Raw genomic sequence first — 16,224 nt, 5'->3', positions numbered from 1 at the left:
GCTGATATAACTTGATATAATCCTGACCTAGCTGTGGGTCTGCTATAACACAGAGCTAGCTGAAATCAGCTATACTGTTGCCTCTTTTTATTTATTTAATTTTTTCTCTGTTGTTTCCTTTTACCATCAATTAAATTCAGATGAGGGGAATATTACAAATTCTGCTACATAATGTTACAAATTCTGCTACATAAGCCATGATGCGGGGCTTCCTTAAAAAGAAATGGATCTAGCCTTCAATATAGAAGATTGTGAAATTGTTTCAGATATTTTATAAAGGACACTATGATATCTAATCTGTGGACACACTGAAGAAATCCTTTATCCACATAGGGGTTAAATTAAAAGAGATTTATGTAAAGAAGAGTAAAAGATAACTACTGAAAATTACTCAGATAAGTCTAAACTCCTCCCTCATATACCATCTTATGGACAAAGTCTTATGTTTTACTTTTGCTTCTGATGGTTGGACTCTTTTGTAATTTATTTTTTTATTCGGCTATACATAATTAAGTAAGCATAGAGAAGCTAAAATACGCTAAAAAGATAAATTAATAGATTCAGGACATTCAGCTTCCTATGATTGCTCTGAAGGAATCCAGCAACTGAGACAAGAGAGTCTTCATATAAAAATAGCAAAAAAAATCAAACATACAGGAATTAGTTTTTCGTTGTTGTTGTTGGTCTGTGTAAATATTACTTATGATTGTATGCCTACCTATTTACCTATGTTTATCTATAGCTACCTATGATATAGACTTCCATTGAAGTTTGAGCATTATTATATCTAAGTGGTCAATTGATTAGAAATTCAGCTGGAGGTAGAAGATTGCTTAATCTATATATACACAGGAACATGGCCAGCAAGGACAAAATTAAATCCCTGATAAGGAAAGACAGAGATAAGATGGAAAGGGAACAAAATAGCAGGAAAGATACAAAGAGATACAAGAGATATAGCTACCTCCTTAAATTCCCCAGCAGTACCAAAAGATAGACTATCATCTGTGAAAATACAAGCCTTACACTCATTAGACCTTTCTATAGATCCTGAACAAACTACTGTAACTCCAAAGTTATTAAAATCCTCATTAGATATTCACTGGGAACGAATAAGATCTGAAATCCAACTAAATGCTCGGGAAACAAAAAAAGATATTAAAGCCGACCTGCTTGACCTAGGAAGCAGAGTTCAGTACCTTGAGGGGAAAGTAGATTCAACGCCTTTAATGAAACTAAAGATCAATTAAAACAACTTGAATTAAAAGTAACTACAATGCAGACCAAGATAGTAGATCTAGAAGATAGGTCCCGAAGGAATAGTGTAAGAATAAGAAATATACCTGAATCTATCACCACAGATTGTTTAGAGCAATATCTGTTAGCATTCTTTAGATTCCTGGAAATGACAATAACAATTTCTCAGATGATTAATAGGTTCTATAGATTACGTAAACCACCTTCAGTACCTGAATCTCTCCCCAGAGACAAAATTAAAGCCTTTTCATCATATAGAACTAAATCCCTATTAATGAAGGCGTTTATGGAATCCAAGCAAAAACCTGAGAAATTCAAGGAATTGAAGATGCAGCAGCAGAAGAGGACTCAGCTGAGGAGGTTATGGAAGAGGATGGAGTAGGAGGAGTAGAGGAGGTGGCAGCAGGCCTGCCTGCAAGTCGTGGCGGTGTCACCAACTCCTCTGCAGAGCCACGCATTCCATGCTTGGCAGCCGTCAGCAGGTTTACCCAATGCGCAGTGTAGGTGATATACCTGCCCTGACCATGCTTTGCAGACCAGGTATCAGTGGTCAGATGGACCCTTGCCCCAACACTGTGTGCCAGACATGCCATTACTTCCTTTTGCACAATCGAGTACAGGTTGGGGATTGCCTTTTGTGCAAAGAAATTTCATCCAGGTACCTTCCACTGCAGTATCCCAATAGCCACAAATTTTTTGAACGCCTCAGACTCCACCAGCTTGTATGGTAAAAGCTGGCGGGCTAATAGTTCAGACAAGCCAGCTGTCAGACGCTGGGCAAGGGGGTGACTTTCTGACATTGGCTTCTTACGCTGAAACATGTCCTTGACAGACACCTGACTGTGGGCAGATGAGCGGAAACTGCTCAAGGCGAGAGACAGAGTGGCGGATGGTTGAGAGGGGGCAAGGAGGACTGCAGTGGTTGACGTGGCTGAAGATGCTGGACCAGGAGGAGGATGGCGGCTTTGAGTTTGTGTGCTGCTTGTACTCATGTGTTGATCCCATAGGCGTTTGTGATGTGCGATCATGTGCCTACGCAAAGCAGTTGTACCTAGGTGGGTGTTTCTTTTGGCACAGGTTGCAAATGGCATCGCTGTTGTCAGAGGCAGACATACAAAAAAAATGCCACACTGCTGAGCTCTGCAATGATGGCATTCTGGTGGTGGATGGCTGTCTGGCTGTGCCACTAGCTCCTTGCAACAACATCCCCCTGCTTCCAACTCATCTCCTCCTCCTCCTCTCTGTCTCCCCATCTGAACTTTCACCCTGTTCTTCTTCTTGCCGAGCGGGCACCCACGTGACATCCATGGACGCTTCGTCATTGTTACAAAAACCTTATTTTACTTTGTGCCTTTAAGTGCTATCTTCACCTTTCTGACTTATTTGCAGCCGTTCATATGGTTCAGCACGAATCCTTTGTGTAAACGTATAGGTGGCCGCCATTTCGGGACTTTGCACGTGTTTGCGGCCATCTTACGTACGAACAGCGGTGTTTGCCAGCAATCGTCTGGAACTGAAAACGGAGATGCAAACAGGCGAACACCGCTGAGACCTCCAGGATAGCATAACTTCGTGCTGGACCTACCGAATGGCCCACCGTTCGGTAGGATGATTACTCTTCGCATGGGGAGTACAGCGACCCCCGGGATAACTATGGATGGCAAGGGGCTCGTGGAGTTTTACCGTACGAACAGAGACCGACCGCGAAGGCCTAAACGTGTGGAACTATTTTCGGCTAGAAAGTCTGTGCGGTCGGTCAAAACTTTGGAAACCCATAACTCCCGAACCGTTCATCCGAACGGGCTGGTTTTCGGATATGTTGCTCCCCAGAACAAGATCTATACAGCGGATTTAAAGGGGTACCCCCTGGTTTTGGGGTACATCCAGAACTTGGTCGAAAATATGTACTGTATAATTGGTTTAACTGTATATCTGAGGGGAGGAGATGTGTGGGAGGTACCAAATGTGTGATTGGTGATTTTATGCCTCCCCCTGGGAGTGTCCTGTTTTCATGTAACCACAATAAAAAGCAGGCTGGGCATCCCAGTCCTCAGTTCTTGTTTGACCCTCAAATCGCAGCCTTGACTCGTTTTGTGGGCAGAAGGGTATCCTAGCTGTGCAATAGCTAGTGGGATTATTCTACATTTACAGGACTCGTATGGAATACTATGGAAAGCAGCTTCTCCCCTCTTCGGCAATAGGAATCCAGACTACTAAGCGGTCCAGCTCTCAGCAAGACTAAGGGTAACCGTAACAGTCATCATCAACTGCTTCACTTGTATCTGACAACTCAGCAAAGGAAGCAGCAGCGGGTACAGCATGATCATCATCACACCGTACGTCCATGTGTGTAATGCTGCCTGCCTGAGACATATCCCTGTTATCTACATCCTCTGGCAATAATGGTTGCGCATCACTCATTTCTTCAAATGGATGTGTAAATAACTCCTCTGAAATACCAAGTGAAGCGGCTGTGGTGCTAGTGTTGGTGGTCGCGGCAGGCGGGTGAGTGGTATCTTGAGAGGTGCCCGAAGCTAAGTTGGAGGAGGATGGTGCATCAAGGTTCCGAGCGGAAGCTATTGAAGATTGGGTGTCCTGTGTTAGCCAGTCAACTATGTCCTTAGAACTTTTCAAGTTCAGGGTATGTGGCCTCTGAAAACTGGGCATTATTCTAGGGCCAAAGGGAATCACAGCACCACGACCACGAGGGCCCCTGCGGGGTGGCCTGCCTCTGCCTGTCATTTTTTTTTGGATTAGTGGTACTATGCGTGAAAACTACTGTGAGACCAGATATGAGTGGCAATGTGCACTGGCAGAGGTTGGCAGAGTACACGCTGTAGGCCTGACACCCGCTTGAAGAACACTGACTGCTATTAGCTTACAGTGAAAAACTTTTTTGCTTTTTAAAGGCACGCTATTGTGACACCAGATATGAGTGGCAAAGTGGACTGGCAGAGGTTGGCAGAGTAAACGCTGAAGGCCTGACTCCCGCTTCAAGGACACTGACTGCTATTAGCTTACAGTGAAAAACTTTTTTTGCTTTTTAAAGGCACGCTATAGTGACACCAGATATGAGTGGCAAAGTGCACTTGCAGAGGTTGGCAGAGTACACGCTGAAGGCCTGACACCCACTTGAAGTACACTGACTGCTATTAGCTTACAGTGAAAAACTTTTTTGCTTTTTAAAGGCACGCTATTGTGACACCAGATATGAGTGGCAAAGTGCACGCTGAAGGCCTGACACCCGTTTGAAGGACACTGACTGCTATTAGCTTACAGTTAAAAACTTTTTTGCTTTTTAAAGGCACACTATAGTGACACCAGATATGAGTGGCAAAGTGCACGCTGAAGGCCTGACACCCGCTTGAAGGACACTGACTGCTATTAGCTTACAGTGAAAAACTTTTTTGCTTTTTAAAGGCACGCTATTGTGACACCAGATATGAGTGGCAAAGTGCACGCTGAAGGCCTGACATCCGCTTGAAGGACACTGACTGCTATTAGCTTACAGTGAAAAAATGTTTTGCTTTTTAAAGGCACGCTATAGTGACACCAGATATGAGTGGCAAAGTGCACTTGCAGAGGTTGGCAGAGTACACGCTGAAGGCCTGACACCCACTTGAAGGACACTGACTGCTATTAGCTTACAGTGAAAAACTTTTTTGCTTTTTAAAGGCACGCTATTGTGACACCAGATATGAGTGGCAAAGTGCACTTGCAGAGGTTGGCAGAGTACACACTGAAGGCCTGACACCCAGGCACTTGCAGACAACTAACTGCTATTCAATCTATTACAGTGAAAAAACATTTTTTTGTTTTTAAATGCATGCTTAAGCTATTGTGACACCAGATATGAGTGGTGACACTGGGCAAGTGGGCACAGTATCCACTGTGAGCCTGACACAGAAGCTGGCAGACAACTAACTGCTATTCAATCTATTACAGTGAAAAAAAATGTTTTTAAATGCAAGCTTAAGCTATTGTGACACCACATATGAGTGGTGGCACTGGGCAAGTGGGCACAGTATCCACTGTGAGCCTGACACAGAAGCTGGCAGACAAGTAACTGCTATTCAATCTATTACAGTGAAAAAAAAATTGTTTTTAAATGCAAGCTTAAGCTATTGTGACACCAGATATGAGTGGTGGCACTGGGCAAGTGGGCACAGTATCCACTGTGAGCCTGACACAGAAGCTGGCAGACAACTAACTGCTATTCAATCTATTACAGTGAAAAGGGTTTTTTTTTGTTTTTTAATGCAAGCTTAAGCTATTGTGACACCAGATATGAGTGGTGGCACTGGGCAAGTGGGCACAGTATCCACTGTGAGCCTGACACAGAAGCTGGCAGACAACTAACTGCCATTCAATCTATTACAGTGAAAACTATTTTTTGTTTTTAAATGCAAGCTTACGTTATTGTGACACCAGATATGAGTGGTGGAACTGGGCAAGTGGGCACAGTATCCACTGTGAGCCTGACACAGAAGCTGGCAGACAACTAACTGCTATTCAATCTATTACAGTGAAAAAAAGTTTTGTTTTTAAATGCAAGCTTAAGCTATTGTGACACCAGATATGAGTGGTGGCACTGGGCAAGTGGGCACAGTATCCACTGTGAGCCTGACACAGAACCTGGCAGACAACTAACTGCTATTCAATCTATTACAGTGAATTTGTTTTTGTTTTTAAATGCAAGCTTAAGCTATTGTGACACCAGATATGAGTGGTGGCACTGGGCAAGTGGGCACATTATCCATTGTGAGCCTGACACAGAAGCTGGCAGACAACTAACTGCTATTCAATCTATTACAGTGAAAAAGTTTTTTTGTTTTTAAATGCAAGCTTAAGCTATTGTGACACCAGATATGAGTGGTGGCACTGGGCAAGTGGGCACAGTATCCACTGTGAGCCTGACACAGAAGCTGGCAGACAACTAACTGCCATTCAATCTATTACAGTGAAAACAATTTTTTGTTTTTAAATGCAAGCTTACGTTATTGTGACACCAGATATGAGTGGTGGAACTGGGCAAGTGGGCACAGTATCCACTGTGAGCCTGACACAGAAGCTGGCAGACAACTAACTGCTATTCAATCTATTACAGTGAAAAAAAATGTTTTGTTTTTAAATGCAAGCTTAAGCTATTGTGACACCAGATATGAGTGATGGCACTGGGCAAGTGGGCACAGTATCCACTGTGAGCCTGACACAGAACCTGGCAGACAACTAACTGCTATTCAATCTATTACAGTGAATTTGTTTTTGTTTTTAAATGCAAGCTTAAGCTATTGTGACACCAGATATGAGTGGTGGCACTGGGCAAGTGGGCACATTATCCATTGTGAGCCTGACACAGAAGCTGGCAGACAACTAACTGCTATTCAATCTATTACAATGAAAAAGTTTTTTTTTTGTTTTTAAATGCAAGCTTAAGCTATTGTGACACCAGATATGAGTGGTGGAACTGGGCAAGTGGGCACAGTATCCACTGTGAGCCTGACACAGAAGCTGGCAGACAACTAACTGCTATTCAATCTATTACAGTGAAAAAAAATGTTTTGTTTTTAAATGCAAGCTTAAGCTATTGTGACACCAGATATGAGTGATGGCACTGGGCAAGTGGGCACAGTATCCACTGTGAGCCTGACACAGAACCTGGCAGACAACTAACTGCTATTCAATCTATTACAGTGAATTTGTTTTTGTTTTTAAATGCAAGCTTAAGCTATTGTGACACCAGATATGAGTGGTGGCACTGGGCAAGTGGGCACATTATCCATTGTGAGCCTGACACAGAAGCTGGCAGACAACTAACTGCTATTCAATCTATTACAATGAAAAAGTTTTTTTTTTGTTTTTAAATGCAAGCTTAAGCTATTGTGACACCAGATATGAGTGGTGGAACTGGGCAAGTGGGCACAGTATCCACTGTGAGCCTGACACAGAAGCTGGCAGACAACTAACTGCTATTCAATCTATTACAGTGAAAAAAAAAATGTTTTTAAATGCACGCTTAAGCTATTGTGACACCAGATATGAGTGGTGGCACTGGGCAAGTGGGCACAGTATCCACTGTGAGCCTGACACAGAAGCTGACAGGAAGGCAACTGCAATTACATTACACAAAAAAAAAAAAAGCAGACTGATGTTCTAGTCCTAAAAAGGGCTTTTTTGGGTGCTGTCCTTACAGCAGAGATCAGATGAGTCCTTCAGGACTGTAGTGGACACTGAATACCCTAGCCTAGTTATCAATTTTCCTATCAAATGAGCAGCAGCTACACTTTCCCTCCTCTATCTAAGAATGCAGTTTCAGAATTAATCTAAAGTGGATGCTGTACAGGAGGTGGGAGGGTCTGGACGGGAGGGTCTGCTGCTAATTTGCTGGAATGTGTCTGCTGACTGTGAGGCACAGGGTCAAAGTTTACTCAATGATGACGAATAGGGGGCGGATTGAACCGCGCATGTGTTCGCCCGCCGTGGCGAACGCGAACACGCTATGTTCGCCGGGAACTATTCGCCAGCGAACAGTTCGGTACATCACTACTGAGGATTCCAACCATGCCAGCATCGCTGCGATATCATCCTTGAAAGGTAGATTAAGGAGCATGTCTTTTATGTCTGCCATGCTGGGGTCTAAGGAGTGTTCTGATCGTGCAGGGCTGCTATACGGCGAGCCACGTGGTAAAGATGGCATTGCTTGGCTGTCGTCTGTATCTGCGCTGAGCGCTTTCACTTTTTCTTTGAAGTATTTATCCAGGTCCCCGGCTCTTTTGATCGCGCCCGGATCCGGGGTGTTTTGGAGGGCAGTAGGCTTCTTTTTATTGCCTATTTGCGTTAGGGAAAGCTGATTTTACTGGCTTGTTAAATTCCGCTGTGCGGGAGCTCCGTTCAGATGCGTCCGCTCACATCAGGAGTTAGGCCACGCCCCCTTAATCAAACATTTTATCTTAAAGGGAATAAAGCAGATAAAATTCTGTCGGCCAAATTAAAAGAGCGTTCTGCTTCCCAAAGAATTTATAAAATATTTAATTACGGAAAAACCATATGTTCTCCATCAGATATCGTGGAGGCCTTTGGATCCTACTTTCAGAATATGTACAATTTAAAAACGTATAAGATGAAGGAAGAGATTTAAAAGAATTTGCTTATCTGTTCTTACAGAAGATCAAATTAGGAAGTTAAATCAACCAATAACGGAAGAAGAAGTGGTCATAGATAAAATTTAAAAAAATAAAGCCCCCGGCCCAGATGGCTTCCCTGGAATATTCTATAAAATTATGAAGGATGATATATGTAAATATTTTGTAAAATTATTTAATTCCTTTTCAGATAATAGTGAAATTAGCGCCGAATTACTTCAGGCAAATATAATACCTATTTTAAAAAAATAACAAAGATACTTCACTGAATGAAAATTATCGTCCCATATCACTTATCAATGATGATATAAAATGATACTCTGCTTTTATAGCTGACAGACTAAAATCTATTATAGCATCTTTAATTCATCCAGATCAACTAGGTTTTGTTGCAGGAAGATATCATTCTGATAATATACAAAGAGTCACAGACCTTATCGATCTGACCAACAGAAGAACAGATCAGACTATTTACTCTCGCTTGATGCAAATAAAGCCTTTGATTGTGTAAGCTGGAATTTTATGTCCCAAACATTGATTAATAGAGGCTTTAGTGGCTGGATCTTTTGGGCAATATCTGCTCTCTATACTAATCCCTCAGCCAGGATTATTGGCTCAGGCATTACTTCTTCTTGGTAGAATAAAAACACACAAAACAGAAAGAAAGGGTGCGCCTAACTTACATAAAAATATACATAAAAGTCCAAAGTCCTACAGTGAGTCCGAAGTAATAAGTTCCACAGAATATGGAAGGTGCTTGAAGATGAAGATAGTCTTTACGAATTGACACTTGTAATTCGGTGATGATATGTGGAGATAAAACAGAAAGACAAAATCCCAATGGTACAGTATGTCAGCAGAATAAAAGGATAAAATGGTAGTAGTGCATATTACTCACACTTTTCAGAGCTAAAATCCAGCTCTGATATTGAATTAAGTGGAATGAACCCCAACTTTAATATAAAACAAAGTAAAAATACACAACGCGTTTCGCCTATTGTTTGGCGAAACGCGTTGTGTATTTTTACTTTGTTTTATATAAAGTATTTTGAAACTACCTTTTACCTTGGGTTAGTTCATTTACTTTATATGTTGCTGTTTTATCCTGGCTGATTTTTATCATCATTTTTAACAAGATCCAGTGCTGCAAAAGAATTCCCTGGTGGGGATTATTCCACCTACGCTTGGTTCATAGAGCAGTGAGTCTGCTCTGAACATTGTAAGTACGTTTCTTTTTATTTCTGTGTCATTTTACATATGGAAAACACTATGAGCCCTCTCTTGTGATTTTATTTTCATAAGACCGGCACTGCAAACATCACTAGAGGAATATCCTACACGTGGGGAGTTTAAATACCACTGTATGCTGTTTTACTTAGAGCTGGTCATAGCTCCTCAAATTGTAAGTTGGCACTCTTAGGACCTCAGTGTTGTTTGTTGTTGCAATATTACCTAAGTTATTGCACCATTGGGTTTTCCCCTCTTTTATATATTTTATATGCTGACGACTGTCTCAGAAGTTTTAAAGAAGCGTGTGGAGATACCTCCAATTGCCCAGTAATATCCTACATGTTGGGAGTATCAAATACCACTGTATGCTGTTTTACCTAGAGCTGGGCTTAGCTCTAAAAATTGTAAGTTGGCACTTCTCCACGTCTGTGTTGTTCGTGATCCTTTCAGCATTACGGTTTTGCACTATTGGTCTCCCCTTCTCTGCTTTTGTATTCCATATTCCACTGAGATTCCAAAGCAAGAATAGAAGAACAGTTACTGAAGGTCTACATTGTACCTATAGAGACTTTCCTTTTTTGTGTTTCCATTTTCGTTTAGTTTATTTTAGCCAGCGCACCCTGTATTTGTTGTTTTTTATCAAGGGAATACAGTTTGATCACAGAGAGACAAAATTAAGTTTATATGCGGATGATGTTATACTGACATTAATAGATCCTGTAAATTCCATAAACTGCCTTCTTAAAGAATTAGAGATCTATGGAAATATGTCAAATTATAAGCTCAATACATCTAAATCAATTATTATGAGCTGGAATTTAAATAAGGCTACTAAGGATCTATTACAGAGAGAATATACTTTAAAATGGGAAATAGACAGCATTGAATACCTAGGCATAGTTCTTGCCTCTCAAGCAAAGAATTTATGCAAGGCTAACTGGGAGGTACTGCTAAATCAGAAATCTAGACTGCTTAATGAGTGGAAACCCTTAGAACTCTCATGGTTGGGACAAATCAATGTTATAAAATCCTATGTGCTCCCAATATGGAATTATTTGTTTGCGGTGATCCCTATATGCCTATCCAAAACAAATTTATTTAACATCCAAAGATTGTTTACAGATTAAATATCAAATGAAAAAAAAACAAGAATAAAAAGAATAAAAAGAAAGACATTGGTGAAATAATAGATAAAGGAGGTTTAGCTATCCCTAACATTAAAAAAAATATCATGATGCTGCTATCCTTAAACATATCTACAAGTGGTTTAATATAGAACCCAAAGCTGCTTGGTACGATCTTGAAAAATATATGTTGGGAATTTCTAACATCTCTCTTTTATTATGGATTGGCTCAAAAAATTGGGTATTGTTACAAGCTTAGACAATAAATTTGGGAAACATTTTTCTACTTGTCTAATTTTAAAATTCTGGGCTGGATTTAAGAAAGAATATAATCTAACATGGGATAAAGCCAAAAGTAGTGTGAGCCTTTTGGAATATAATAGGGAACATATCAACTTATCCACATGGAAAAGGAATGGTATAGAGGCAATGATAGACATTTTTGATGGCGTCCATATCAAACCTTTTCAAGAACTAGAATCAGAATTTCATCTTTCTCCAAAATAAGTTTTTTTATATCTCAGAGTCAAAAGCTATCTGAGAAACTTTATATGCAAAAAAGACAATGAAATCTCGGGTCTGGAGTCCTTATTAAAATATGGAAATAATATCAGATTCGTGATAAGTAGTTCTATCTTCGATAATGAAGATCCCTCTATAATAGATCCAGTTATTGGTATTCTAAACAATTGAAAAATAGACCTTGAAACTGACATCCAATTACTGGACTGGTATAAGATTATGCTGACAGTCAAGAAATCTATACATTGCCTTAATCTTATAGAATTACAATATAAGAATGGCACCTGGTTCCTAAGAAAATTAATAAGATGTTCCCTATGAATCCTTCTTTGTGCTGGCATTGTAGCCAACAGGAAGGCTCTTATATCCATATTTGGTGGAACTGTCAAAAATTGAAGCCCTTCTGGGAATTAACATATAACATATTGGAAATTCTGACAGGCATCCATATGATAGCTTCTCCTCAATCCGCTTTATTACATCTCGATTGGCCTAAACTGTAAAAAAAAAATGCATATATAGTCATTCATACTCTGATTGCTGCAAAAAAATATATTGTACATTTTTGGAAGCAGAAGGAACCCCCAACATGGGTAACACTTAAAACACAAATTGCCTTCCAATTGAAAATGGAGAGAAAGCCCCTGTCTATAATTAAATATGGTTGGAATAAATGGAATAACTTTATTCAAGAATATTAGTACATATATATAAAATTGGATGAGAATTCCCGGAATAGGAAGATATTATTCTACAGGCTCCTTCCGTTTCTCTGCCACTCTCTCTTCCCACAAGACTATCCTGAGGGCCCATGATGTGAATAGGGTATTATATATGTAGATTTAAAATGGGAACCTCCTTCTGAATTTTTCAACTGTATTTTAATGCTTTGGACCATCATGTTTTTGTCCTTGTTTTGTCTGTATGTAATGCATTATGTGAAGGTCTCCGAGGAATCGGATTTAATTAGACCGATTAATATGTTTTTCAGATAATAAGGAAATGGGATAAATGGGTACTGGGAGATCATTAATGTACTGTATTTTGATGTTCTGTGATTGTATGTTGAAAGGCAACTTCTATCCTAAGTGACTCGGTCCTACTTAGGCGTTCTCTGGTCTCCGTTGCCGGCTGAATTCAGGGAAGAACGATGGAGCAAATAATGACACGTGCACACAGTTTGCTTTCCAAGGATCTTCAAATGTATTATGGAATGCTTGTCATATTTATACAGTATTGATTATGAACTTTGACATACAAAATATGCAATAAATGGTTACACAGGATACAGGTTTATGCTAAAAGCAGAAATAACTGATCTAGCACAAGAACTACATATGCCTCGTGGTCAATCATGCTTTATCTTGCGTGATTCTTTCCTAGAAATCAGCAGGTCAAACTTAGTTTGCGGATGTGTCTGTTAGGTCAAAAGCAGAATTTGTTAGGTCAAAAGCAGAAGCTATAAATCAAAAATAACCTGTGGTTAGTCTGGTTTTTAGCTCTTGTGTAAATCATGAGAAAGAGATTATTTGATCTGAATTTGATAGATGAGATTATAGATGAGGTTCATTAACTATTTCTATCCCTTCATATGTCTTATTTGAATTTGTGTAAAATACTTTAAAAATATCTGTAAATTAAAAAAAAAAAGAAAAATAAAGAAATGTCTTCATACATTTTGGTCCATATTGTTTCAGGACCCAGTTATAGGCAGTGTGTTACCAAGTTGTGTATATATATATATACATATATATATATATATATATATATATATATATATATATATATATATATATATATATATAAAATCTCAGAGCTCCTAGTTACCCAAAACAAAATAACAAACAAAGATATTAAACATATACACAAATGCTTTAAGGGATGCCAGATGTGCAAGACATGTTTCAGAATGGATTTGACACAATCCTTAAATTTTGAAAGTCACATTAGCCATGAAGGTTTCCCAATTAAATCAAAAATAGGTTGCCACATGGACTGTTATCTATCTGTTACAATATCCATGTGGTAAACAATATGTGGGGGAAACCAAAAGACACCTAAAAATACGTTTGATGGAACATATTAACAACATCAAATATTACTACCTGCTCTGTCCAAACCACTGCAACTTCTGTCCTATGTTGAATTGGAGGGATGTTTGTGGTATGGGTATTGAGCAGGTGTCTCCTTATTAGAGAGGGGGTGATCGAGAATTAAAATTATCTCAGTGAGAGACATATTGGATTTATCAATTAGACACCTTAGAATCCAAGGGAATGAATATAGACGTAGATCTAGTCTGTTTCATGTCCTGATTGTTTTCGCTCGATGTCCATTATTTCTATTCTCTTATCCCTCTTTATATATTGGCTTGACATTTCCATCATTTTCTTTATGACTTTCTCTGATATATTACATTATTATTTACATCTATTATGGGTGATTTATAAAGAGAGATTGATTTCCCTCTTAGAATTAAAATCTCTGTTTGAATACTTAATACATATCTGTCACCATTTTCTATATTCAAAGATCAGACCGTTTCGAAAACTGAACTGCTTAATAGCAGTTTAAGTGTATTTGGACTGCACGTTACGATAGTGATGGAACGCACACAATGTTCAGGACTTCTCACCGGAAACACTGCGTGGAACGCATGTGCCACGCTGTGGAACGCAAGCTGAACAAGCTCGGCAAAAATGCGGGAAAATGAAGCGTCGATCGAAACCAATTAGATCAATATACAATCAACACCCACCTGGAGGATTCTTTAATCAAGTTCTCTGGATCAGCATTATTTAAATGGGACTTGGGGAGGGATGGGATTATGCATGTTTCATTTTTATTCATTGTTATTCACTGATATCTCTGAAGAAGTCAATTTGTATTGGACAAAACGCATTAGATATTTTTTATTCACCAGTTTATTATATTGATTATGTCCAAGTTCCTGTGTCTGCTGAGTATCCAGTTTGATCCAGTGTGGGGAGTGGACCACTGTATCCCTATTTTGGGCTTCAATGCGCTTCTTGAATTCATATCTTGTTTGTGTAACAAATAACGTGTTTCATTTTTTTAACTGTACATCATTATGTATTTTTTGTTTTTTGTTCTCTAGAATTTAGCTGTATCCCAGTCTTTGTACACATTACCTCAATAGAGAAAGGTCATTATCTAAACAATATGGATAAATTAGATGATTATTTAAAAATATGGTCCTGCTGGTTGAAAAGGGAAAGATAAAGTTAAGGAAGTCTGGGAGCAGTATTATTGACTGTCCAAGAGTCAAGTGTGAATGGGTTGTATGAAAGCGTGAGGATCCTATGAAATATATTTTGGAATTATAAATATTTGTGTGTATTTAATTTACTATTATGTTACATAATGTCATTGTCCATTTTTACAGAATTTAAAAAAAAAAAAGAAAAAAATATCAATAAATAACAAGCAAACAAATGTTAAATATTTTGCCCTTTGTTTTTCATAGTTACTCCATGATCAGTTGTATGTATGTTTAATAACACAACAGTCTAACCAGACCGGGTTGGCCATTTATTCATTGCTGTACATAAGATAGTGATTTGGTTAACTATATAGATAATTCAAATTTACAAATATATTAGCACAATTATTAAATGTACAACTCTCTAACATCCTTATTTTTCACAATTTATTAGTTCATACTTTATCTGGTATTAATAATTAATAATAGTTATTTATCTTTTGTCTGAAATTCCCTTTCACTCTCAAACTGTCCTTGAACTGACCATGCAGACCTCAACAAATATTGTTTGTGCTATTGGCAGTTACCATTTTGTGTATCAGTGTTAGTGCGTTGGCATGCTCTGACTATTTAAACGGAACATTTTAGATCAATCCAGCACAGTGAGAGATACACATAGCAGTGTACAATGCTTCCTCGGCTCCTGTTTGTAGGGCTTATCATGTTACACTTCACTGGGACACTAGAAGGATATCTGTGAGTATGATCATTTCATTATATATGTCTGTATAAAAGAAGCAGGCCATGGAAGATACTTTTTATTATATTTCATATTCATTTAAACATAAACACTTGGAGATCCACTATGATCAGACCTTCTCCTGTCCTCAAATGCATTATGAAGCTTTCTACAATGGCATCCATTCTGCCATTAGTCTTGGAATTGTTGGAAGTCCAGTAAGACATTATGGGGTTAGCAGATGTATGGACCCAGCCTCCAGCAGCCATATTTGTAGAGATTACATTTATAGCAAATGATTAGGGCAAACACAGAAAACCATCCATAAATAAAATACAACCTGCAGGGTATACTTAATTCTCCATAAGGGGGTAGGCATATGGATGAACAGAAAAGTTCAGGAAAATGTTCACATTTTGCTTGAAATTCCAAGTCAACATTTCTCTTGCATTACATAGTTTTAAAGAAATGGTGTACATATCAGGTAAAGTAACTCCATCTACGGAATCATTTAACTTACACTCAACTACATATGGACTTTGGAAGTTATCCATAGTATTCTTTATTTCTTTCTTTCGTGATCCTTCAGCCACTGCACATATGTAAAGGGACAGGGTTTATTGAGCAAGACTGGAATATGAAAGGATCAGTTAAACATCTATTTATAGGTTATCAAACACCACATCATCCACCTCTTGATTGAAGGTATAAGGGGATCTTGTATAATATATAATGCACAAACATACACAATTGCTGAGTTTTACTTAAACTACCATTTAGAGGGTTATTCGCAAAGCTGGGAATCATCAGGATGTCACCAGAAAATGCAAACTGTAAAGAAAAAAAGCCAAGGTGGAAACATAACTGAACTAGAGAACATTCACGTTTTTTTGCTATTTGTACCTTCAGCTTACAACTCTCTTGTCATTTGCCCACAATTACTTGTTTGTATGTTTTAACATAGATTTTTACCTTAGCATCCATTAA

The 16,224-nt window shown here is 38.8% G+C and overlaps 1 protein-coding gene across 1 annotated transcript in view; it reads left to right on the top strand.

Moving 5' to 3' along the window:
- Positions 1 to 15,170: 15,170 nt before the first annotated feature.
- Positions 15,171 to 16,224, top strand: part of LOC134575463 (alpha-2-macroglobulin-like) — a 260,467-nt gene continuing 259,413 nt past the window's right edge. The window contains exon 1 of the mRNA XM_063434756.1: positions 15,171 to 15,254. Within this exon, the coding sequence (XP_063290826.1) occupies positions 15,187 to 15,254 (68 nt within the window). The 5' untranslated portion in view covers positions 15,171 to 15,186. The remainder of the gene's footprint in view (positions 15,255 to 16,224) is intronic.

The sequence above is a fragment of the Pelobates fuscus genome, chromosome 10 (genome assembly GCF_036172605.1).
Source record: "Pelobates fuscus isolate aPelFus1 chromosome 10, aPelFus1.pri, whole genome shotgun sequence".
NCBI classification, from domain to species: Eukaryota; Metazoa; Chordata; class Amphibia; order Anura; family Pelobatidae; genus Pelobates; species Pelobates fuscus.
Note: the sequence above shows the minus strand (reverse complement) of the source record. Positions and strands in the feature narration are given on the sequence as shown.